Source organism: Pan troglodytes, chromosome 18 (assembly GCF_028858775.2).
Source record: "Pan troglodytes isolate AG18354 chromosome 18, NHGRI_mPanTro3-v2.0_pri, whole genome shotgun sequence".
Classification (NCBI taxonomy): Eukaryota; Metazoa; Chordata; class Mammalia; order Primates; family Hominidae; genus Pan; species Pan troglodytes.
This window is the reverse complement of record NC_072416.2, coordinates 83,968,244-83,993,813: the sequence shown is the minus strand read 5'-3', so window position 1 is coordinate 83,993,813 and position 25,570 is coordinate 83,968,244. Positions and strand designations below refer to the sequence as shown.

Sequence of the window (25,570 nt, the reverse complement as noted above, 5' to 3'; positions counted from 1 at the left end):
GGAGGTCCACAGAGCCTTGGGCCAGATGCACAAACCCAGGCTGCTAAGCCACTCTGGAAAAAACACTTCTCTCTCCCAGTGGTGTTGGGGTGGGGCGAGCCTTTGAAGGCAGGGGTCTCTTCTGCCAACTCAAGTGTCTCTCTGCGATCTGAATAGACAAGGAAGGTAGGCCTGGACGCAACCACTGTATTCGTAGAGCCAAAAGGATATCAAAATAAGAAGGCCCTGAAAAGGTCTCTGGAAACTTTGTTTTCCCTTTAAAACGGGGTATTTCCAGCATAGCGGCCACATAATGGGGCTGAACAGGCGCTGGATGACTTGGATGCAGCAGTGTGGGTTCCAGTATCACCTCCGCCAGACAGTCCACAAGAAGCCAGCGCCTTAGTGAGCCAGCACTATCTGCAGCCAGCACAATGGGATCTGCTTTTGAATCCTCACAACTCACTGCTGCCAGAAGTTCTATGACTAGGCCCCTTCCCGATGGTAAAAGCGAGCAGGAAGCGGTCAGGGCCCTCACCCAGGATGCGGGGCAGCCCAGAGCTCTGTCCAGAGCTGGGCCCCACCATGGCTCCCCTGCCGCCTGCCCCGCAGGGCCCGACCTCACTGCCACCTCCCTGAGTTTCTATTTCCCGGTTCCTAAAGTGAGGCCTTTCCTCGGCTGCCCAGATGTGTTCTGCTCTGTTACACACGCTCATCTTCAGAAGAGTGGGAGTGGAAAGCGCCACACAGACAATTTGATAACGACACGTGCTCAGAAGTAAATTGAAATTTATTGAGCAGATGAGAATGCTCTGGCTTGGCCCTGAGGATGGACGCCCCGTCCTTCCCCTAGCAGAAGTGTGGCAAAGATGAAAAAGCGGGTGTGGGTAGTGCCTACCCATCTCATTATCTCCCTCTTAGGTCAGGAGGGAGACCTACACCCCAACCACGTGGATTGCACTTCTCACACCAGGGAGGCTCCATTCACCTCCGAGGGGGTGCAGGGCCAAGAAACCTGTAAAAGCAGGTGCATCTTTGGGAGATGTGTCTTGTGGAATTTATGGAAATACTTATTTCTGTGTTAAAACAAACACAGCAGCGTACCATGGAGCAAAATGGGAAATTCCCATGGATTTTCGAGATCAAGGACAAGACTTTTAAAGGAACTTGACCTGTGTGGCAGGACAATCGGGTCACTGCCACGTAATCCAGACGGCGCAGGCTCCCTCTCCAGCTTCTCAGCAGATGGTTTCAGAAGAGAGATTAATTGGGGGAAGCGGAGCAGCTGCCGGGGCTCCAGGACAAGCGCGGGGCCCTAGCGCCACCTGGTGCTCACGCGGGATATGACCGCCAACTCCGCGCCGCGGGCCGGGAAGGTGGCCCAGATTCAAATGCGGGCAGGTGGGTACAGTCCTGGGGGAGGGGTTGATGTGTGGAGGGCAACCTTGCATTGCGGACCTCCCCCCAACTCCCGCCAGCCTTCTTCAGAAGAAGCTAGGCCCCCACCCCTTTATGAATGGGTTCCTTTGGCCTCAAGGTGTTCACCTGTGGGCTGTTAAGCTCAGATCTGTTCCCCTGGAGATTCTGATTAAGTAGCTCTGGGTTGGAGCCAAGAGATTGGTGTTTTCAACCAATTTCCCAGGTGACTTTCGTGATCACGCAACGTGGGATGCATGCAGTGGCTTGAACCTGCATTAGAATCACCTGAGGGGAACTTGAAACTGTAGCTGTGTCTGGGGTGGGCGCCTTGAAACAGTCGCCCAGGTGATTCTAACGTGCAGCCTTCACTGAGACATGCTGGAATGAAGGCCTTGGGCCAACATGGTGTTTTGTTTTGTTTTGTTTTGTTTTGTTTTGTTTTGTTTTGTTTTATGACAAGGTCTCTCTCTGTCGCCCAGGCTGGAGTGCAGCAGTGCGATCTCGGATCACTGCAACCTTTCCTCTGGGGTTCAAACGATTCTCCTGCCTCAGCCTCCCGGGTAGCTGGGATTACAGGCACCTGCCACCACGCCCAGCTAATTTTTGTATTTTCATAGAGACGGGGTTTCGCCATGTTGGCCAGGCTGGTCTCAAACTCTTGACCTTGTGATCCGCCCACCTCGGCCTCCCAAAGTGTTGGGATTACAGGCACGAGCCATCCATGCCCACGCCCAGCCTGGGAATGGGATTCTTAACATCCATCCCAAAACGAGGTGCTGCCCACAGCACAGGTCTAGGAGTGGCTCGGGGGTAACTGGTTAGTTGGAGACCACTGGACATCTGAGTTATCTGCTTTCATTGTTGACCTTTGATTAGGTTTGGAGTAGTGGCAAAGGGACAAAAGATGAGAAAGTTATTTGAAAAGACCCTTAGAGGTTGGCCCATGCCGAGGGCTTGCACGTGTTCGTTGATTCAGTAAACACTTACCATGTGCTAGGTGCTCACAAGGTACTCCACCAGATTGGACTGACTGAATTCTGGGGTAGGCTGATGCAAATTCAAATCCCAGCTCCAGCTTTATTGGCTGTCTGACCTTGTGAAAGTCACTTAACCTCTCTGTGCTTCTGATCCTTAACTTGTAAAATGGGGATTAAAAACCCCATGGGGTATAGTGAGGAAATAATGCATGCGAGGCAGTGGGCCAGGGCTCACATCCAGGTCTGTCAAGTCAGTGACCCTGCACTTACCCCTGTGCCAGGCTACTTCAAGAATAAAGTCCTCGTGCACTGTGAGTTAGGGCAGAGCAATGCCAGACGCTACATGCAACTGAAAATGGAAAAAGGCACATTTTTCCAGCCTTGTAAGCCTGCCGCAGACCCTTATAAAAAGCGTGCTTGCTTTCAGGGGCTGTGCCAAGTCAGAGTCTGTGCAAAGAATTCTTGGTGGTGAAATTATGTTTCCAGACTGCAGAGCTGTGACCTGCTGCAAGACGTTCCTGCTGGCAAGGACCCTGTAGGAGGCAGAGTCCAGCAGCTAGAGGAGAGGGAATCACAGCAGTTGCCTGGTGAGTAATGGGTTTGGCCAGAGCCATCCTGCAAGTCCCCTGCCTGTGGGCAAAGTGCCACTGCAAGAAGAGATGCAGGCAGCCACGGTGGCTCATGCCTGTAATCTCAGCACTTGGGAGGCCAAGGCAGGAGTTTGAGACCAGCCTGGCCAACACGGTGAAACCCTGTCTCTACTAAAAATACATAAGTTAGCCAGGTGTGGTGGTACGTGCCTGTAATTTCAGCTACTTGGGAAGCTGAGGCAGGAGAATCGCTTGAACCTGGGAGGTGGAGGTTGCAGTGAGCCAAGATCATGTCACTGCACTCCAGCCTGGGCAGCAGAATGAGACTCTGTCTCAAAAAAAAAAAAAAAAAAAAGAGAGGAAGAGAGAGACATAGAGAGAGAGAGACAGAGAGAGAGAGAGAGAGAGAGAGATAGAGAGAGAGAGAGAGAGAGAGAGGTGCGTGAAAAGGAGGGTGTGTCTCTCCTTTGCCCTCTGGGCTGGAGGAAGCTCCAAGGAGAAAGAAGCTCACTCAGCCCTGGGACCAGTTTCTGGACGTCCCCGCTCTACAAACGGGACGGGTTATGTCTCAGAACGCCCTCTGCTGTCCAGACCTGAGAATGCAGCCCACACAAACGCAAGTCTAACTCCAAGATGCAGGTCCCCGTGTCTCCCATCGCTGCAGTTTGAGACGCCTGCAAGTTGGAAACCCTTTAAGAGGCATCTGAGAAGTGTCTGTTCATATCTTTGGCCCACTTGTTGATGGGGTTGTTTTTTTCTTGTAAATTTGTTTGAGTTCTTTGTAGATTCTGGATATTAGCCCTTTGTCAGATGAGTACATTGCAAAAGTTTTCTCCCATTCTGTAGGTTGCCTGTTCACTCTGATGGTAGTTTCTTTTGCGGTGCAGAAGCTCTTTAGTTTAAGTAGATCCCATTTGTCAATTTTGGCTTTTGTTGCCATTGCTTTCGGTGTTTTAGACATGAAGTCCTTGCCCATGCCTATGTCCTGAATGGTATTGACTAGGTTTTCTTCTAGGGTTTTTATGGTTTTAGGTCTAACATTTAAGTCTTCAATCCATCTTGAGTTAATTTTTGTATAAGGCGTAAGGAAGGGATCCAGTTTCAGCTTTCTACATATGGCTAGCCAGCTTTCCCAGCACCATTTGTTAAATAGGGAATCCTTTCCCCATTTCTTGTTTTTGTCAGGTTTGTCAAAGATCAGATAGTTGTAGATGTGTGGTATTATTTCTGAGGGCTCTGTTCTGTTCCATTGGTCTGTATCTCTGTTTTGGTACCAGTACCATGCTGTTTTGGTTACTGTAGCCTTGCAGTATAGTTTGAAGTCAGGTAGTGTGATGCCTCCAGCTTTGTTCTTTTGGCTTAGGATTGACAAGTTAATGGGTGCAGCACACCAACATGGCACATGTATACATATGTAACAAACCTGCACGTTGTGCACATGTACCCTAGAACTTAAAGTATAATAAATATATATATATATATATATATATATAAAATAAAAAAAATAAAAGGCATCTGAGCCCCAGCTCTGGGGTAGGAACTGGGGATCATGGGTGATAAAGGACACAAACACAAATGAACCTCCCGTGGTGACACTCCCTTTCAGAGAGCAGCGTGTGACTCTTTGTGGGGCCCAGGGACCCCTTAGGCACAGAGCCCCACCTGACACCTGACAGCCACAGAACTGCACTCAAGGTCATGAGGACGCTCCTCAGCATCCTAGGCCTTGCTGCAGGCTGCTCTCCACCCATGCCGGGACTTCTCAAAGAAACGGGAACCACATCAGCTTGATGGTGGAAACATAAAATGGTGTAGAACACTTTGGAAAACAGTTCAGAAGTTTTTCCAAAAAAAAAATGACATATAAAACTGCTATATGGGCTGGGCACAATGGCTCACGCCTGTAATCCCAGCACTTTGAGAGGCCGAGGCAGGTAGATCACCTGAGGTCAGGAGTTCAAGATCAGCCTGGCCAACATGGTGAAACCCCGTCTCTACTAAAAATACAAAAAAACTAGCCAGGCATGGTGGCGGTCACCTGTAATCCCAGCTACTCGGGAGGCTGAGGCAAGAGAATCGCTTGAACCCAAGAGGCGGAGGTTGCAGTGAGCCAAGATCACACCACTGCACTCCAGCCTGGGCAACAGAGCAAGACTCTGACTAAAAAAAAAGAATGCAAAAAGATATGCTATGAAAATAATAACCAAAATATTAGGCAAAATAGACTTTAAGACTAAAGTATTATTGGAGATAAACAGAATCACTTCATAATGACAGAATTTCAACTTTCAGGACATTATAACCAATTTTAATTTGTAAATGCCTAATGATATAGTCTTAAGTATATAAAGCAAAAATTTACCAAAATTACAAGGAAATAGATAAATAGACAAAAATTTGTCTCAGAAATAGAACAAGCAAACGAAAACATCAGTGAGGAATAGAATGAACAGACAAAAATATCAGTAAGAGATGACATATGCAGGGACTCACGCCTGTAATACCAGCACTTTGGGAGGCCAGGGCAGGTGGATTACCTGAGGTTGGAAGTTCGAGACCAGCCCAGCCAACATGGTGAAACCCTGTCTCTACTAAAAATGCAAAAATTAGCCGGGTGTGGTGGTGGGCGCCTGTAGTCCCAGCTACTTGGGAGGCTGAAGCAGGAGAATCACTTGAACCCGGGATGCAGAGGTTGCAGTGAGCAGAGATTACACCCTGCACTCCAGCCTGGGCAACAGAGTGAGACTGTCTCAAAAAAAAAAAAAAAAAAAAAACAGATGATATGAACAACACAACTAACAAACACGGGCCCATCGGACGCACAGAAAGAACACTGCACAGGGCAGCTGAGGACCAAGTGCCATGTTCCAGCACACAGAATGGTAGTCAAAATGCCCAGGTGTAAAGCCTTAAAACAGGTATCAACAAAATCTAAAGGATTGAAATCACACAGAGCATATTCTCTGATCATAATGCAATTACACTTGAAGTTAATAGCAACAAAGTAACTAGAAAATTCCTAGATGGTTGGAAATAACATGGGTCAGAAAAGAAATCCTAATGGAAATTAGAAAGTATTCATATATTTCACTGAACAAGAATGAAAATTCTACAGATCATAAGTTGTGGGCTGCAACTGAAGCAGTATCAAAATGCATGGGAAAAGGCTGAAATTAGTAAGGCTAATTGTAAAAATACAGTTCAAGAAGTTAGAAAAATAACAGCAAATTAGCCTAAAAAAGAACAAATAAAGAGCACAAATTAAGGAAATAGAAAGAAAACAACAGAGATTATCAGCAATGTCAAAAGTGTGAGAAAGACTAATAAAATTGAGAGCCACTGATGAGAAAAAGAAAGGGAGAGTGAAACTGACTTCGTTAAGTGAAGTAAGCTTGTTCAAATTTTATGAGTAACCCCTAAACCAGTTAAAAAACCAGAATGCATAACATCTCTGTCAGTTAGGATATAGTTGTGCAAAACCACTCCAGAAATTCTATGCCGAAAGGGATTGAATACAGATAATTGGGTGCTTACAAAACCACAGGAGAGGCTGGAAAAGGGAGCAGCAGCCTGGGCCTTCAGAGGAATTTTAGGAAACAGAGCTGACTCACTAAAAGAGCTCTGTCTTCCACACAACTAGTAGGGTGGCAGACCCAGGCTGACGCTGGGACCACTTCAAGAACTGCCATCAGGCCAGGAGTGGCGGCTCACAAATATAATCCCAGCACTTTGGGAGGCCAAGGCAGGAAGATCGCCTGAGGCCAAGATTGTGAGACCGGCCTGGGTTACATAACAAGACCCCATCTCTACAAAAAATTAAAACATTAGCTGGGCATGGTGGTACACATCTACAATCACAGCTACTCAGGAGGCTGAGTCAGGGGGATCACTTGAGCCCAGGAGGTCAAGACTTCAGTGAGCCATGATCACACCACTGCACTCCAGCCCGGGCAACAGAGTGAGTCCCTGTCTCAAATTAAAAAAAAAAAAAAAAAAAAAAAAAAACCTGCCATTATTGTCAGTGAGGGTCAAACTGACACCCACCAAGGTTAGCAACAGGTCCTCCAATGCTGCTGCAGAAAACCCAGCATGACTATGTTTGCTGGCAGAAAATGCGATCTTCCTAGCAAGAGGGCCACTGCTTCACTCCTGCCTTTCCAGTCTCCTCCAAGTGCATCTAATTCACACCACTTGCATCCAAAACTTGAGCTGAAAAGGAGACTGGAAGAGGTAGCCTGTCTCTGCATTACAGGAAAGCTGTATCAGTCAGGGTCCAGTCAGGAGACAGAAACCATAATGACTGTTTGAACAGAGACAATTTAATATGCAGAATGTTTAACCAGGTTACTGTTAACTAGGTCATTCAAAGGGTAAAAAGAAAGGTATCACAGAAGCAGCAGCTCAAGAAGTGACCACCATTCCTAAGGCTAAGAGACAAAGGGAAGAGGTTGAAACTATTAAAAATCTAGAAATTTGGGGCCGGGCGCGGTGGCTCACGCCTGTAATCCCAGCACTTTGGGAGGCCGAGACGGATGGATCACAGGATCTGGAGATCGAGACCATCCTGGCTAACACGGTGAAACCCCATCTCTACTAAAAATGCAAAAAAAAACAATTAGCCGGGCGTAGTGGCGGGTGCCTGCAGTCCCAGCTACTCAGGAGGCTGAGGCAGGAGAATGGCGTGAACCCGGGAGGCGGAGCTTGCAGTGAGCCGAGATCGCACCACTGCACTCCAGCCTGGGCGACTGAGCGAGATCCGTCTCCAAAAAAAAAAAAAAAAAAATCTAGAAATTTGGGGAGGGACCGTGCAGAGCTGAAACTCAGATCCAGAAGAGAGGGTGCCATTTGATTGGTGCTAGTGTCTCTGAAAGGCATGATGGGCTGACACTTGCAAGTCTGGGAAAAACTGAAAACTGGACTCAGCTGCTGCTACAAAAGGAATTGCCACTGCCAGGGTGAAGGAGCATGCTGTGGGGATGCTCACAGGAAGTAAAAAGAAGCTGACAGGAAGCTCATAGGAAATAGGAAGCAGACGGGAAATAGACAGAATGGTAGTCCGGAAGCTCACAGGAAATAGGAAGCAGACAGGATGCAGACAGGAAGCAAACAGGAAGAGCAAGTCTCTTCCTTCTCCCCCAGCATTCCAGGCTCCCAAGTGCCCCTATTGGCAGAGGCCAAGCCAGCTGGGCAAGCAAAACTGCAGTGTGCAGCACCCCAGCCCCCGCATCCATCAGCTGAGTATGGAAGGTGGGTTTAGAGCTGAGAGTCAATGACTTGCCTGGCGTGGTCATCTCTTTACCTACCATGCATGTTCCTCCGCACATTATGAACTCCCGTATGATATCAAAACAACTGTAAGTCCCCAGCAAACAGATGCAAATAGTCTTCATACAAAGGAAGATATTCGCATCCTCACCCCAAAATGAAGATTCTCTGAGTTCCAACAGTCATTGTACAGATCTCTCAGCTATGTGAATTACCACTCAAATTCAGTCACACTCCCATCTGAATATTCTGAATATTACCTAAATACTGCATTGTAAAATTAACCTCCAACAAACTTGTATGAAACAGTTAAGGAAAGGAAGATAGAGAAGAAAAAATAGTTAATAGAAACATGTGCATGCACCCTCAACCAGCAAGAAAAAACATGCATAGGTGCTAAAGTCCTTATTTCTGAAACTGGTCATGAAACTGTCGCTCGTATTCACAGCTTCCTTGTTCCACTCTCCATTCCGTATTTCCTTGGCCCTTATCCAGGTCTCAGCTGGTTGGGGTTCTTCACATCATGGGTTAACCCAAATCTTCATTCATGTAGGGTCCAAAGCCTCGGTGGTTCTGCCTTACTGTGATTTTTATAAAACTTCTGTTTATGTAGCTTTACATTAACTTTTACGATTGGACTGCAGAGTTCTAAGAGGAACCCGAGAGAATCCCCTGGGTTCTAGACATAGACTTCCCTGTCAGCATTTGTGTAGCGCAAATCCAGTTTCCTCTTGATAAGCAGGATCCCTCACTCCAAACAGTAGGGGAGGAAGTCCCCCTTCTTTTCCTGCTGGTTCAGTGGCAGGAAAAGCCCCAAACAGTTGTGGCAATCTCAATTCCTAGTTCATTAAAGCTATTGTTCTGTCTCCTGGTAGAATTATTCATTCCCTTGGGAATCAAGACCTCCAAACCCGCAGAGAAAATGTTCAGAGATGGGAAACAGAAACCCTGCAAGTGTGAGCTACGATTGTGCCGCTGCCACTCCAGCCTGGGCAACAGAGACCGTATCTCTAAGAAGACGATAGGTGGCCGGGCACAGTGGCTCACACCTGTCATCCCAGCACTTTGGGGGGCCAGGGCAGGAGGATCACTCGAGGCCAGGAGTTCAAGACCAGCCTGGCCAACACAGTGAAATCCCATCTCTACTAAAAATACAAAAATTAGCCATCTGTGGTGGCGCACGCCTGTAATCCCAGCTACTTGGGAGGCTGAGACAGGAGAATCACTTGAACAGTGATTGAACAGAGGAGGCAGAGGTTGCAGTGAGCCAAGATCGTGCCACTGCACTCCATCCTGAGTGACAGAGCAAGACTCCATCTCAAAAAAAAAAAAAAAATCCTGCAAGTGTGAGATACAATTGCACCACTGCCACTCCAGCCTGGGCAACAAAGACCCTGTCTCTAAAAAAATAATAGGCGGCCAGGCGCAATGGCTCACACCTATCATCCCAGCACTTTGGGGCACCAAGGCAGGAGGATCACTTGAGCCCAGGAGTTCGAGATCAGCCTGGGTAACATAGCGAAACCCTGTCTCTACTAAAAAATAGGCTGGGTGCGGTGGCTCACACCTGTAATCCCAGCACTCTGGGAGGCCGAGGTGGGCGGATCACGAGGTCAGGAGATCGAGACCATCCTGGCTAACATGGTGAAACCCCGTCTCTACTAAAAATACAAAAAAAAAAAATTAGCTGGGCATGGTGGTGGACACCTGTAGTCCCAGCTACTCGGGAGGCTGAGGCAGGAGAATGGTGTGAACCCAGGAGGTGGAGCTGGCAGTGAGCCGAGATGGCGCCACTGCACTCCAGCCTGGGCGACAAGGCGAGACTCCGTCTCAAAAATAATAATAATAATAATAATAATAATAATAATAGTGCTCTTTTCCAGTTAGCACAGTGGGAGAAGCCATAAGCAGCAAAGTCTCTCGCGACACCCTGTACGAGGCAGTGTGGGAAGTCCTACGTGGGAACCAGCACAAGCACTGCAAGTTCCTAGAGACAGTGGAGTCACAGATCAGCTTGAAGAACTATGACCCCCAGAAGGACAAGTGCTTCTCAGGCACCGTCAGGCTGAAGTCCACTCCCTGCCCCAAGTTCTCCGTGTGTGTCCTGGAGGACCAGCAGCACTGTGACGAGGCCAGGGCCATGGGTATCCCCCACATGGACATCACATGGACATCGAGGCGCTGAAAAAACTCAACGAGAATGAAAAACTGGTCAAGAAGCTGGCCAAGAAGTATGATGCGTTTTTGGCCTCGGGGTCTCTGATCAAGCAGATTTCACGAATCCTCGGCCCAGGCCTAAATAAGGCGGGAAAGTTCCCTTCCCTGCTCACACACAATGAAAACACGGTGGCCAAAGTGGATGAGGCGAAGTCCACAATCAATTCCGAATGAAGAAGGTGTTATGTCTGGCTGTGGCTGTGGGTCACGTGAAGATGACAGATGATGAGCTTGTATGTGACATTCACCTGGCTGTCACCTTGTTGGTGTCATTGCCCAAGAAAAACTGGCGGAATGTCCGGGCCTTATGTATCAAGAGCACCATGGCCAAGCCCCAGCGCCTATATTAAGGCACATTTGAATAAATTCTACTACCAACAAAAAATTTTTTAAAAAGTACTAAATAAATAATAAACATAAATAAATCACGTAAGTGGTTATTATGGGTGATCGTGAATGGAGCCACTCATACTTCTAGCCACCGGCTCCCTGACCTGCACGTTCAGGCTCTAGTGGTCTCCCACGCAAAGCACAGTGCTGTGTGAAAAAAGAGAACACTCACCTTGACAGGGTGGAGGCCCTCAGGCCTGCACGATAGGGGACAGGTGAGGCATTGCCACCTGCATAACTGCTTCCGCGTCTGGGAATACACCCCAAAGAACTGAAAGTGGGGACTCCCGCAGATATTTGTGCACCTGTGTTCGTAGCAGCATGATTCGCCATAACCAGAAGGTGGAAACAACCTGATTTCCACAGACAGACGAGTGGAAAAACAAAATGTGGGATATATTTGGGGTACAAAAATGTGGTCTATCTGTTCAACGCAGCATTATTTAGCCTTAAGAAGGAATGAAATTCTGACACATGCTACAAGATGGATGAATCCTGAAGACAACTTGCTAAATGAAATAAGCCAGGCGCAAAAAGCCACACACTGTATGAATCCACTCATTTGTGGTCCCTAGACTAGTCAAATTCGTAGAGACAGAAAGCAGGATGGGGGGTGCCAGGGGCTGGGGAGGGGAAATGGGGAGGGAGTGTTTGGTGGGGACAGAGTTTCAGTTTGGAAGATGAAAAAGTTCTGGAACAAGTGCTGATGGTTACACACAAGGAAACGGGGGAATGTCCATGATGCCTGAGAATTGTGTGCTTCTAATTGGCTACCCTGACACCTTCAGTAGTAAACAAGACAGAACAACTTCTTAAAGATACATCTGAGCACACAGGTGTGAAAGTCAGTGTCCGAACCTGGGGCTGTGCTTTCTTATACTCTAGAATACATGAAGACAAAGGGAGGCTCTAATGAAGAAGTTGTTCAAGATGGAGTCAGAATGTTCATCGAAAAGAAGGTATAGCTAGGGCTGGGCGCAGTGGCTCACGCCTGTAATCCCAGCACCTTGGGAGGCTGAGGTGAGCAGATCACTTAAGGTCAGGAGTTCCAGACCAGCCTGGCCAACATGGTAAAACACGCCTCTACCAAAAAAAAAAAAAAAAGAAAAAAAATTCCAAAAATTAGCTGGATGTGATGGCATGCACCTGTATGTAATCCCAGCTACTCGGGAGGCTGAGGCACAAGAATTGCTTGAACCTGGGAGGCAGAGGTTTCAGTGAGCCGAGATCATGCCACTGCGCTCCAGCCTGGGTGACAGAGCAAGATTCCAGCTGAAAAAAAAAGAAAAGAAAGCACAGCTAACACTTTTAGGAACAGAAATGGACCATGTTGAAGACAAATCATCCAGCAAGTTTGTGTTCAGTAACCCAAACATCAGATGAACTTATGCCATGGAGAAAGCTGTAATATTTGAAACCTCAGGACACCTTGAGCCACGAGCTCCAGGAAAGCTCACGGAAACCCTAGGGCTTGCTGAAGAAATCATGTGATTGTTACATGTTTAATGCGTGGCTACCTTGTAAGGAAAATTAAGTGACGCGTTTTGAAAATGAAGAAAAAAAAAGTCTGGGTACCGTGGCTCATGCCTGTAATCCCAGCACTTTGGGAGGCCGAGGCGGACAGCTCACAAGGTCAAGAGATCGAGACCATCTTGACCAACATGGTGAAACCCCATCTCTACTAAAAATACAAAAATTAGCTGGGCGTGGTGGCACGCACCTATAGTCCTAGCTACTTGGGAGGCTGAGGCAGGAGAATCGCTTGAACCAGGGAGGCGGAGGCTGCAGCGAGCTGAGATTGCACCAATGCACTCCAGCCTGGCGATAGAGCAAGACTTGGTCTCAAAAAAAAAGAAAATGAAAAAAAAAAGGTTAAAATGGCTAATTCTATTTTATATGTATTCTGCCACAATTTTAAAAATTGGTATTTTTTACAAAATAATGTCCTGCATCGGGCGGGATGGTGCCCCAGCTCTTCAGAGTATTAGCGTTCACTGGCCTGTCGCGGAGTGTTGGGATGACCTTTTCAACTGGGCGGCTGCTTCCGGTGAGGGCAACGGTGAGGCCAGTGGCGTCCTCACCACTGAGGCATGAGCCCTAACCCTTTACTCTCTGGCTGTGAAGTGAGTGAGCTTCTTGATTAGAGCGATGTGTGGGACGCCCAGACAGCAAATGAGGCATGCACGGTGCTGTTGCAAGGAAGGCAACTCCATTTCCAGAATATGGGCCTATTCTTGGAGGACAAATCTCTGCCCCTCCGCTGGAGGAGGGGGTCTAATGTCACCCACCTGCCACTGAGTGGCTGCCTGGTGCTCCCTCATGAAGCTGCCACCTCAGGGTACCTCAACAGCAGTGCCTGCAGGCAGCCCGGGGGAGCGAGCGGGAGCGGTAGGGAGGCAGTCTGTTGCGTGGCAAGAGTGATGCCATCTTGGAGCAAAACTGCCATGATGACCAATGCTGGACTCCTGCACACCAAGCTGTTCTGCAGGAAAGTCTTTAAACAATGCCTTTGGCATTCATAACCGCTCCCAAAGATGCTTATCCAACCTCCCCAGTGGTAACGAGCTTTGGCAAGAAAGTCTGAGGCGTGATCAGCTGCCCATGTCTTTACCTCAGACGCCTGCTGTATAAAGGTGACTTTCTGGAAGGCAGGTACGGGGAGCCACTATCTGTTCGTAAGTCCCTATTTCTGTTCCTAAGTTCCTATTATTTCTTTCTGGTCATGTGCAGTGGCTCACACCTGTACTCTCAACACTTTGAGAGGCCCAGGTAGGAGGATCGCTTAAAGCGAGGAGCTCAAGACCAGCCTGAGAACATAGCCAGTGGTTGTCTGCACACAAAAATTTTAGATTAGCTGGGTCTGGTGGCACATGCCTGTAGTCCCAGCTACTCAGCTACCTGAGGCGGGAGGATCGCCTGAGCCCAGGAGGTTGAGGCTGCAGTTAGCTATGATTGCACCACTGCATTCCAGCCTGGGGGACAGATGGAGATCCTGTATCTTAAAAAAAAAATTATGTTTATTATTTCTGAGAAACTGAATTTGTCAGCCTCTTTCTTCGGCCTCTGGGCTCCCTCAGCCTTTGTGGATGGGTCTGCACAGACCTGTTCACGTGGAATAGAAACCCATGTGGCCCGGGCCATGCCATGCCTCCGTCCCTGTGCGATGGTTCCTTCTCCACGGCCCCAGCTCGTGTCCCCTGCTCTCGTTCTGAGCCCTGCCCATGCTCTCCTGCCGCTTTGCCTGTCTCTCCACCCAGGGATTTTAATCCGTTACAGCGCAAATTCTTCCCTGCAGCCCAAACTCACTTTCCTGCACTTCTGGAAGGAGGCGGGGCTCAGGAAAACTTTTCTACTCCCAAGAGCTCCCGCTGGGGTTGTTTTCTTTTGAGGTTCAAAAGCATGGACTTGGCCTCTGGGATTTCGGGCTCTCTACACTTTCCCCACGAGAATCTGGATCTTGCCTGTACTTTCTTTGCCTGCCCTGGTCAGTCCCCTTCCACTCCCGGCAGTTTCTCTGTAGTGTGGATCCCTGCCCGGGTACGGTAGCCTGGGAGAGTGGGTATAGAGAGCGCTCCAGCCCCTTCGGGACCCACTGAGAAGCCCCACAATCGCCTGCTTCTGCACGGGGCGGCCTCTCAGCGTCACAGGAGGGTCGCTGTGCTTCCCAGTGAGTGCCCCGCTGCTGTGTCCCAGGTCCACCCGCCGTCCCTTTGCTTCCCTCCGCGTCCTGCTGCACCAAAGCAGATGCTGTGTCGGGCTGTGGCGCAGGTGACTTGTCCCCACCCATTTGTATTCCGCAGATCGTGGGGGGTTCGTGGGAGTATCTCCTCACCTAGTATTGTCCATTGGGTTTATGGTTTTGCTACCTAGTTACTCTGTCTTTACATGGGGATTCAGGGAAATTCAAACACTCTGCCACCATCTTCCCGGAACCCCGTCCTCTTTGCTTTTTAAACCAAATTGCCCACCATTATTTTTACTGTTGTATTCAGCCAGTGCTTGAGTGGCTTTGCGTTCATGGTTTTCAGTTCCTGTGCCTACCGTTTCTCCTGGCATCTCACTCCTCTTTGAGCAGTTTTCTTCTTCCTGAGCCACATCTTTCAGCACTCTTCTCAGCAAGGGCTTGGTAGTGGTAGACACTCGTCATTTTTTCCCTCCTCTTGGTTAAAAGCTTAGCTGGTACTATTAATCTAGAGGAAACCACTGCTCCCTTATCTTCCAGCTTCTAAGATGTCTTTTAATGTGTCTGCTGCTGTCCTGCCCTATATAGGTAATGATTCTTTTATAAGCAGTTTTTTTTAAGAGACAGGGTCTTGCTATGTTGCCCAGGCTGGTCTCAAAACTGCTGCCCTCAGCTGGGTGCGGTGGCTCACGCCTGTAATCCCAGCACTTTGAGAGGCCGAGGCAGGTGGATCACTTTAGGTCAGGAGTTCGAGACCAGCCTAGCCAACATGGCGAAACCCCACCTCTACTAAAAATACAAAAATTAGCCAGGTGTGGTGGTGTGCGCCTGTAATCCCAGCTACTCAGGTGGCTGAAGCAGGAGAATTGCTTGAACCCAGGAGGTGGAGGCTGCGGTGAGCTGAGATCACACCACTGCACTCCAGCCTGGGCAGCAGTGAGACTCCATCTCAAAAAAAAAACAAAAAAACAAAAAAAACTGCTGGCCTCAAGCAATCCTCCCGCCTAAGCCTCACAAGTGGCTGGGACTGCAGGCTCAAGCCACCATGCCTGGCTGTGAATTTTTAAATTCTGGAGAGTAGAAAACTGCCAGCTGGGAGGAAGATGAGCAGAGAAGGAAGAAGAGTGACAAAGAGGGACATAGTGTATCTTAAATTCCAAGGAGCTTCAAAGTTAGGCTGGGGGACGAGGTCTCTGTGATGGTCCCACGTGGAGATGCAGGCCCTGGACGGGTAAGGAACCTCATCTCTAAGGCATCTTCCCTTGAGGCCCCGGCCTGGGGAGACAGGGCCCTCTCCAGCCTCCAGTGAGCTAAGTTGGGGTTGTCCCAAGGGCTCATCTTGCTCAAAGTCCTCCTGCCTCGTTAAGGAGCCTCAGTATTTTCCCTGAGCACCCTGGGAGGGGCAGTCTAGGGGTGAAATGAGACCCCGCACACACACACTCAGAAAGAGCTCAGTCCTCCTCTTCTTGTGGGCCGCAGTCCATGTGCCCTGGCATCTGAGCACCCCTGCCACACCCCCATCCTGCCTCCTCCCACAGTGCTTCTGCCTGGTGGCCGTCTTGCTGTCCTTTGAACACACCAAGCCCTGTTCTGCCTCCAGCGTCATGCCTGCTGTGCAGGCTTGGTGCTGTGTCCACCTGCCAGCCCGACCTTCCCTCAGGTTTCAGCGTGAGTGGCTCATCTTCAAGTCTCAGCCGAAATGTCACCTCTTCAGTGACATCTGCCCAACCAACCCCCACCCATAACCTTTTCTCCCTGTGCCCCCTCCCTCCACCCTGCTGGATCCTCTACTTCTCTGTGTATTTGTTTTACTTGTTGTCTGCCTCCCTGTGAGCCTGGGAAAGTGAGCACCTGGGGTCAGGTCAGCATCACGTCCCCATGGCATGCGGGTGACCAATGAAGGATCATGGGCTGAATCCAGCCATGAACCCCTGCGGCCTCCCAAATTCCCACTAAAATGGCAGTAAAAAGGGATTTTTATTTTTTTAAGCGTGAGGACAAAATCAGGATGGACAGCCACGTTTTGGAATCTGAATCCAATGGACAAATGGCAGTTCTCTTAGCAAGGTCAAGAGCACAGCTTCCTAAGCAGTAGGAGGGAAAGGCCAGGAAGAGCCTGACTGCTCAAGGACTCACTCAAGGCTAAAAGTAGAGGGCTTGTACAGCAGGCTCGATTCCACAGACACCTCTGCCTTCATCCTAGGGTGACAGCTCCTTCCTCTCAGCCTCTCCTGAGGGAGATGCAGGCGATGATGAGCCTGGCCTGCTGCCTGGCCCAGGGCAGGCGGCTCCACCAGAGCCAGGCAAAGGGTCAGGGACCAGTGGGGCCAGGGTCAACTACTTCAGCTTCCCCTACCACCCCCAGGAGCCCACCCTCGGGCAAGGAACTGAAAATGGCATCCCCCAGAGGGCAGTGTGGGCTTTTGTGGTAAAACCACCAAGGGGTTCACATGAGTCCTCACGGCAAGACTCCACAAGGCCCTGTAGCCCCCTGCATCCCACTCTCCCGGGGGGCTCAGCTGGTCCTTCGAGAACAAGGGATCAAGGGCGTTTCTACAGCACTGGAAGGTGCTCGATTGGGGTGTATTTGACCTGCTCTTGATTTTGAACTGAGCCCAAACCTTCCAGCCAGCCAAGGTCTTTGTCCCATGTATTTCCTCTGGGCAAGATCTAAGGGTCCCCTTTCCCTTCCTGGCTACAGCTGTGCTTCTCCGGGGCCATTCTCTCCCCTTGCCTCATTCCTATCCCCCAGTGCTGGCAGGAAACCCCTCTCTGCCAACCATCTCTGCTACTCTCAGCACACAGGCTGCAGATTTGTTCTCTTCTCCAGACAGGGTCTCCAGTTTGGGAACTGGTGCTTGGGTGGGACAGGTAACAGGATGAGTCCTGGAGAGAGCTTGCCAGGGGCCAGGATGATGCTCGTAAGACCACCGCTTTGACACTGGCCTTGTGACTACGTTTTAGATCAAAGAGTTGTGAGTAGCCAGGGAGCTGAGCAGGCCACAAGCAGTCCAAGGGAGACGGGGCCAGCACCCACACCTCAGTCAGACCTCAGAGTGGGGCTGTCCTCCCTGAGCTGGTGGCCGCCCACCCTAGCCAACATGAAAACTGCAGGGAGGGAGGGACAGCCCCAGAAGAAAAGTGGTTCATAGGCTGGGCACACTGGCTCACACCTGTTATCCCAGCACTTTGGGAGGCCAAGGCGGGCAGATCACCTGAGGTCAGGAGTTCAAGACCAGCCTGGCCAACATGGTGATACCCCGTCTCTACTAAAAAATACAAAAATTAGCTGGTCGTGGTGGTGGGCACCTGTAATCCCAGCTCCTTGGGAGGCTGAGGCAGGAGAATCCCTTGAACCCGAGAAGTGGAGGTGGCAGTGACCCAAGATTGTGCGGTTGCGCTCCAGCCTGGGTGACAAGAGCAAGACTCCGTCTCCCAAAACAAAAAAAAAGGGTTGTGGTAACTCCTGCCGGTGTGCCTACGATAATGGGATTTTACTTATGTAAAGATCTCTTGCCAAAAACCTCAAATGTCCTACATCAAGGAATTCTATATTTTCAGTTTTTGTATAATGTCCCCTTATACAATTTAAGATACTAGATTTTTGCCATTTCATTTGCACCCAAAATATATTTACTCCAGACCCTTGGGAGAAAACTATTGTTTTAATTAGCTTTCATTTAGGTATCATTAAAGAACTGATCACAAAGGGTTTCAGGTAAACTGGTCATTTATTAGCAGTGGTACAACTGTTTGGCATAACAGGTTTCCAGTAAATAGGCATGGAGTTGCATGGCGGTGACAGAGCCAGGTGCAGGCGCAGGCCAGCATCTCTCACTTCTTCCACTCGTTCTTTTCGTAGTCCCACTTGGAGGCTAAGCCCTGGATGGGGTTCACCTTCATGTCCAGCATCCTCTTGGTCTGCTTGGCCACCCACTCTTTGTCAAAGCTTTGCGGGAGGGGGCCGTACACTATGGTGTGAGACAGGTTATGGGGCAAGACTATCTCAACAGGTTGTTTCTAGGCCAATCCCTCACACAGGTTAAATCCTCCCAACACACCAGCCACCAGGTCAGCAGAGCCACCTGCCACTCAACACCCGCTCAAACACACGGTTTCTGACCACTGACAACACTGACATTTTAAAATTAGCCCTTTGTTTGTAAAAAGTTAGCAACAAAATAAGCTAAAAGCAGAAGGTCTTCTCTAAAGGCTATGGATAACAGGATCTGACAAACAGAGCCCAAGGTGACCTGGAAGATCAAATAGATTCGGGTCTGTTATTAACCCACATCCACATTCAAACCAAAAGTACGAGAATATACCTATTCAGAATGCAAAAATGCCTGTTCTGCCTGGACAGAAAGAACCTCGGGGAAGAGTCATTACCACGAGCGAGCAACCCGGCAATGCCCACACACAAACTATCAGGTCGGGACCCCCAGATGCTGGCTGTTGAGATGCAGTCCTCACAACAGTCGAGACAGTCATTAAATGAATGAGTCCCCTTATCCTTGCTCGAACCTTCACGAAGTCATCTTTTGCTAAGTGACTGGCGAGCACATAAATTGCTCCTGAAAACATGGTGTGCCGTACAAAGTAGTTAAGGTATTTCACCACCCAACAAGCATGGCTATGAATAATCAGATGCTGGCTTATAAACTAACCTCCCACGACTTCAGTTCTCCAGGTCACCAAGGCCTGGAAACAATCCTGAGATGAACTCTGGAATGCAGTCCCTATCTCATGGCCTCAGGGTGTGGAGGTCCCCCGCAGCCCACCAATGGGCACTGCAGGCTGGAGCCCCAGTCCAGGCGCCCATGCCTTCCTCCCTCTCTACTCACCATAGTGCTTCTGCCACATGATAACGAGCGCGGTGAAACCGATGAAGAACATGGCACCGCCCACAACCGTCTTCCACTCGTTCGAGCCCCTGTTCATCTCAGCAAAGCTCTCCTTGAACTTAATGCGATACACTGGGGGCAGAGAGGACAGCCATTTACAGGCACAAAGGTCAGCAGCTCCCTCCTCTGCAACATTCAACCACTTCTCCCCAAAACCACACTTGTGAAGGAGGAAACACAGAGCTGAAGGATACACCAACCCAGGCCACATCATGTTCATGCACGTACGTGCACACACGTGCCCACGCAGGCATGTGACAGGGCAAGGAAGGAAGAAAATGCATACAGTTCGCTTCAGGTGCAAATTAAAACTGCAAAATTATTTCTTACTTGAATTACAGTATTAGGGTCTATTTAATCTTGTTATTTTTCTGCCCCTTTCATACCAAACACTATGCATTTTGCTGAGTTTCTTTCAATAATTTACAGTTAACAATGTCTTACCCAGCAGATATGCTGAGAGGGTACCTCCACTCAGCACAGAGAAGGGGGCCTAGCAAAAGATCCTGTCAGCTGGCAGAGCTAAGTGACTGGTGAGCACATAAACTAGGGCCCTGGGACAGTGACCCCGAAACCCAGCAGAGCAACCCTCCTGTGCAAGACTGCTCTCTAGACAGTAGGCCCAGAAGTGAGCAGAGGCTCTGTCACACACACACTTCTGAGAGCTGCTGGGCGCGCCTGTGGGTCCCTTCAATACCCACACTCGACTTTCTCATCCATGGAGAGGCTGCTCCAGGAGGCCTTCTCCTTCTCCTTCAAGGCCTTCTGGCTGGCAGACAGGTGCTTGACATGGGCCACCTCCGGCAAGGGGTGGTCACGCCGATCCATATAAGCTGGGAGCGAAAAGTCTTCGCTCTTCACAACACTTTCTGAAAAACACATTGAATAAATCTTTGAAAATCCATGTAGGTTGAGAGTCACCCCAAGGTGATACTTCTGAAAACCGAAACACAGACGTGTGCACGCCTTGAAACCCTGGATCATCTCAGGGGGTCACAGCCACTGTTTAAACAGTTGCAGGAGTGTGGTGGAGGGGGAACAGAAGCACTTCTCATCACAGCCAACAAAAACCCACCAGGGGCAACTGCTAATGAACCCTGGGGCCAAGGTGCCCAGAGGCAGCACTTCCTACATTAACAGTTACCTGCAGGGCTGGGCGCGGTGGCTCACACCTGTAATCCCAGCACTTTGGGAGGCCCAGGCAGGCGGATCACGAGGTCAGGAGATCGAGACCATCCTGGCTAATATGGTGAAACCCCGTCTCTACTAAAAATACAAAAAATTAGCCGGGCGTGGTGGCACGTGCCTATAGTCCCAGATACTCGGAAGGCTGAGGCAGGAGAATCGCTTGAACGCAGGAGGCGGAGGTTGCAGTGAGCTGAGATCGCACCGCTGCACTCCAGCCTGGTGACAGAGCGAGACTTCATCTCAAAATAAAAAAATAAAAGTAAGAAAACCAGTTACCTGCAGACGTGGGCCAAGGCCCTCAGGGCTCCCTGAACAGGTGACTGGACAAAATGAAAGCCTATCTGCAAGGGACTCAAACTAATGAGGAAGAACAAAAACAATAAAAAACTCAAAGCGTTTCAAATTCAGAAACAAAGACACGTGAGAAGATAACCACGACAGCACTGTTCCAGGGAACCTGTGTCCAACCAGGACTGAGTGAGAAATCGTGCTAGCTCTTAGAAACGAGGATCATGGAGCCATTCATTCAGAGCATTATTTACCAAGCACCCTCTACAGGCAAGGCAGGGTTCTAGAGATCTGGGATCATCAGTGAACAAATCAAACATTCCTGCCTAGCGGCACACTTCTACAAGTGGAAAACAAACAATAAACATAACAAATGTGCAAGTCACATGTTTGGAAAAAGTACTCTGGAGAAAGAGGAGAGCAGGGGGGCATCAGGAATGTGTGGATGGCACGAAACAAGGGGCAACGTCCACAGGACGAGGCCGACCTAGGAGCCCAAATGCAGAGGAAGCGTGCACTCAGGAGTCACAGAGCACGGGCAGTATCGTGCACTTCTCCTTTCTGGAAATCATGTGCACATACTCACATACGCGTAACGAAACACACAAAACAGACAGGGCAAGCCACAAACTGTTATACAGGTAGGAAGGAGGAAGATCTGAGTGAGGATTTCTGCTCTATCTGCTTCTGTTATTTTAGTGCCTTCAAAGCAGCAGGTATCACATGGAAAAAAGTTCAGAAATCAGAAAGGTAAGGAATAGCTTGGTTGTACTGAGAGTCTTCCCACTGTTAGAAGCTGTTTCTCCAATTCTGTCCTACGTCTGCAAGAACTCTTTGTATTACACACTGGTCTGGAGATACAATGCCCACAACAATGCTTCAACTCCATTAGCTCAGTCCCAGTGACTAAAATCTCCCAAATCATGTGAACAGTAAATCAACATTCAGCTTTAAGCAAGTCGTATACAGACTTCTCTAGATGTTTATCTTAGCCGTGCAAATGACTGGTGTACTTACAAACTTATACTTGACACCTCATCCCAAAACTGAGCTGGGATTTGAGGGACAGGAGATGGAAATGGCCTGAATTACTTTCTAATTTTAAAACCCTAATTCTATGAAAATGATGAGTGAACTATAAAGAACACTTGTATACTGAATATTTTTATCAAGTTCAGCAACCCCCAGAAGTTTCTAAAGTTTAAAACACTCAGCTTACACATGAGAGTTATTAAAAATAAATGTAAATATGGGTGATGAGAATGTTCTAGAACTGACTGTGGTGCTAATGACAAAACTCAATGAATATACTAAAAACCACTGGAGCATACACTTTAAACGGGTGACTGTTATATGAATTACATCTTGTAAAGCTGTTGTAAATGCCATGACAGGGAGACTGGGGGGAAAAAGCTATTATAACGATGTAAACCCTCAAAACCTTGGCGCATGCAAACCTCAAAATTGCATCTTCCAGAATAAGAATGGCCAATTCATGGTTTCAGGGGTTCTTCAGAGCTTCAGGATTGGTCCCCCAGCAATTAAGGGAAAAGCAATGGTTAATATACCAAACATTTCTTTTAGAGAGAGAGAAAAACAAAGACTCTAGATTGTAAGGAATGTTTGTCACCGCTTCAACGTGGACGGATTTCTGTTGAGCCTCTGCTGGGGAGATCTGGTATATCTGGGCACCCCTCACTCAGGTGCATCACCACACAAATATCCCAACTGACTTCAGTGACGGCTGATGGTATTCCAGAGTGCTTTAATATCTTATGTTGAGAACAGATTCATGTATTATTCATGTATGACTTACGTAAGTTAAAACTTAACAGAGAAGACTTGTCTAAGAGCCTGCAGTTCGTCTTCATCTGCCTCCTATGTGCTGGAGATACGCCAATGAGTAAGACAGGCAGGCTCCCTGGCCTCAAAAGGCTTACACTCTAAGAGGCTGAGACAGCGATACTCAAATAGACATGCATTCATGAGGCATCCAGTGTTATAAGGAAAAGCACAGCAAGGTGAGGTGACAGGGAGCTTCCTGAGAAAGGATGGTCAGGAGAGGCCGTTCTAAAAGCACATTTGTATCGACGGTGAATGATTAGACAGGAGTGACCATCCACAACTCGGGGCTCTACGGGAGGAATGGAGTAAGGCCAGGGGGCTGGGGCAGTGAGCAAGTGGGGATGGGTGGTTCTGATGGTAGTTTTTGGGTTTTGAGTACAACAGTCAGTAATAAGATCGGAAAGGCAGGCAAGACCAGCTCTAACCAGGCAGGGTGTAGACTCTACTAAGGCAATGAAAAGACCATGGAGAGTTTCCTCCAGAAGCCTTCCCTGAAACCCACATCGGGCTAAATGCTTCTACCCAGGAGCCATCTCTTAATAAAACAGGGTCTTCACCCATCTGTCCCTCTTCAGATTACAAACAGCCTCCTGGAAAGAGTGTGTATTTCATATTCTTTTTCTTCTCGGTGCCTAACAGTGTCTGGTACAAAGTAGATAGACGCCAGATAGATGCAAAAGTAAATGTGCTGTATGCCAGACAAAGAACTAAGTTCTGTCCATATACTTCAGGTGAGCAAAGAGATTCCTGAGCTTCAGTAGCTAGTCCTTGATAGAAATGAGATGAAAACCCAGCTCAGGCTAGGAAGTCCAGGCTCTTTCGTTTCCATTGCCTCTATAACGTAAACAGAGGTGATGCAAATGGTTGGGAGTTGTGGGGGCAAGGTGGGGAAGGAGGTCATTAAGGTCAGTCAGTTATGGTGCAGAAGATCTTTTGAAAGGGGTAGATCTCGAAGCTTAAAAAAGTGGAACGGAAGGGAAGGGTAAGGGGGGAAGTATCAGTATAACCAAAGATCCAGAAGAGATTCAATTTGACTTATAAACACTTCTTAATCCAGAACCAAGCCCTGTGAGAACATTTATATCTCCCCTAAAGACCCTCAAGAGCCGAATTAAGGTCTTTAAAACTCCAGCACAGGGACTTACACACAGCAGGAGCAAAATGAAATTAGTTCAGCCTATTTAAAAGTAAGAAAAGTCACACTTACCATGAGCTCGTACACACACAGAGGTGGAAATTGCTCGCTTGCCAACTAGGCTAAATACCCTGGTAGCCAACATTCTGAAAGATAAAAATGTACACCTTCTCTATGAATAAGGACAAACAGCAAGGAATGAGTCTTCTTTTTGCCCCAGAGCATTTTGGAATTTTTTTGTTTGCTTCTCCCCAGCGCAAATGATCCATTCTTTATCACTGTCTCTGAATTCACAAAATGACCTAGGATGAGGTTTTTCTTAGTAATTGGCATGCTTTTAAGGAGCTTCATTATAAATCAACTGCCATAATATATACGCGCTTCAGGTAATTAACAGAACATTGGTCTTTTTAAAAAACAAGGAGAGGCCCGGCGCGGTGGCTCACGCCGGTAATTCCAGCACTTTGGGAGGCTGAGGCGGACAGATCACCTGAGGTCAGGGGTTCAAGACCAGCCTGGCCAACATGGTGAAATCCCGTCTCTACTAACAATACAAAAATTAGCCGGGCATGGTAGTGGGCGCCCGTAATCCCCGCTACTTGGGAGGCTGAGGTAGAAGAATCGCTTGAACCCGGGAGGTAGAGACTGCAGTGAGCCGAGACCGCACCACTGCACCCCAGCCTGGGCAACCAGAGCAAGAGTCCGTCTCAAACAAAAAAAGGCAAGAAAAAATGTTAACAAGGTGACTCTGAAAAAGCTAGAGATCATTAAAGCACTGTGCTGCCGTGACAGGCTCCATTCTTCAGGGAGCGGTGGGGGGAGGTGACAGCTCACAGGGACCGTGGCATGCATCACATTCAACTGAGTATTTGTTTAAAACCTAATACCGCCTGTACATAGACTAGAAGGGGAAATTGGAGAAGGCTGCCAACACAGCCCCGATCAATTTCCAATCCCTGAGGAGAGCGGAAAACCTATGAGACCCCCCCTCACCCGGGCCCTCCTCTATTCAGGCCCATCAACCTTACACGGCCGCCTTTAAATCGACCCTTCGGAGGACTGGTGAGAGTGATGTGGGGAAATACCCTCCTTGGGGCAGAATAAACAAGCATGACGTCAGGGCTGAACGCCCGCGTCTAGCTTCTCTCCTTGGGCCTAGCCCTTGCGTGAGCAAACAACTGGCGCCTTCCAGGCTGGAAAGCCGAGCGCCGCCCGGGAGCCCCGCAAAACCCGGGAGGGGTTGCACAGGGACCTTTTGAAGGAGGAAGGGCGGAGGCTGCAGGCACAGAGCGCGGGCCCGCCTCCCCGCAGCCTGCGCCCTCGGCCAGCGGGCGCTCCAAGGTCAGTGCCCGAGGCCGGTCCGCAGCCGCTGCGAGACCGGGGAAGATGGACCGGGCACTTCGGGGCGGCCCCCCGAGCCTGGAGCCACCGAGCCCGGAGTCCCCACGGGCCGGCCTCAATGTCACCTGGCTCCGAGGCCCATTCGGTGTTTCCTGCTGAAGCCGAGCGGCCAGGCTGCGGACGTGCAGACTTGATGGCTCCCGGCCCCCCGACCCGGCCCGGCCTGACGGCGCCGCACCGGCCACCTCCTGTCTCACCTGCCGCCACTGCCCGCCGCGACCGCCCTCTACACCCGGTGTCCCGCGACCGGAAGAGAGTAAGGCCGCGCCGCGGAGCACCACGGGATCGAG

At 49.2% G+C, this 25,570-nt stretch overlaps 1 protein-coding gene and 1 pseudogene across 2 annotated transcripts; one reads left to right on the top strand and one right to left on the bottom strand.

Moving 5' to 3' along the window:
* Positions 1–1,322: 1,322 nt before the first annotated feature.
* LOC744077 (large ribosomal subunit protein uL1-like) lies at positions 1,323–10,838 on the top strand (annotated as a pseudogene).
* Positions 10,839–18,231: 7,393 nt separating this feature from the next.
* On the bottom strand, positions 18,232–25,539 carry COX4I1 (cytochrome c oxidase subunit 4I1). 2 transcript variants are annotated; one of them, XM_009431356.5, is made up of 5 exons: positions 25,346–25,459; positions 23,952–24,025; positions 20,125–20,292; positions 19,364–19,495; positions 18,232–18,490 (listed from the first exon to the last, which is right to left on the bottom strand). In XM_009431356.5, the coding sequence occupies exons 1-5, from the start codon at positions 25,360–25,362 to the stop codon at positions 18,354–18,356; spliced, it is 528 nt and encodes a 175-aa protein (XP_009429631.1). In that variant the 5' UTR covers positions 25,363–25,459; the 3' UTR covers positions 18,232–18,353.
* Positions 25,540–25,570: the final 31 nt, after the last annotated feature.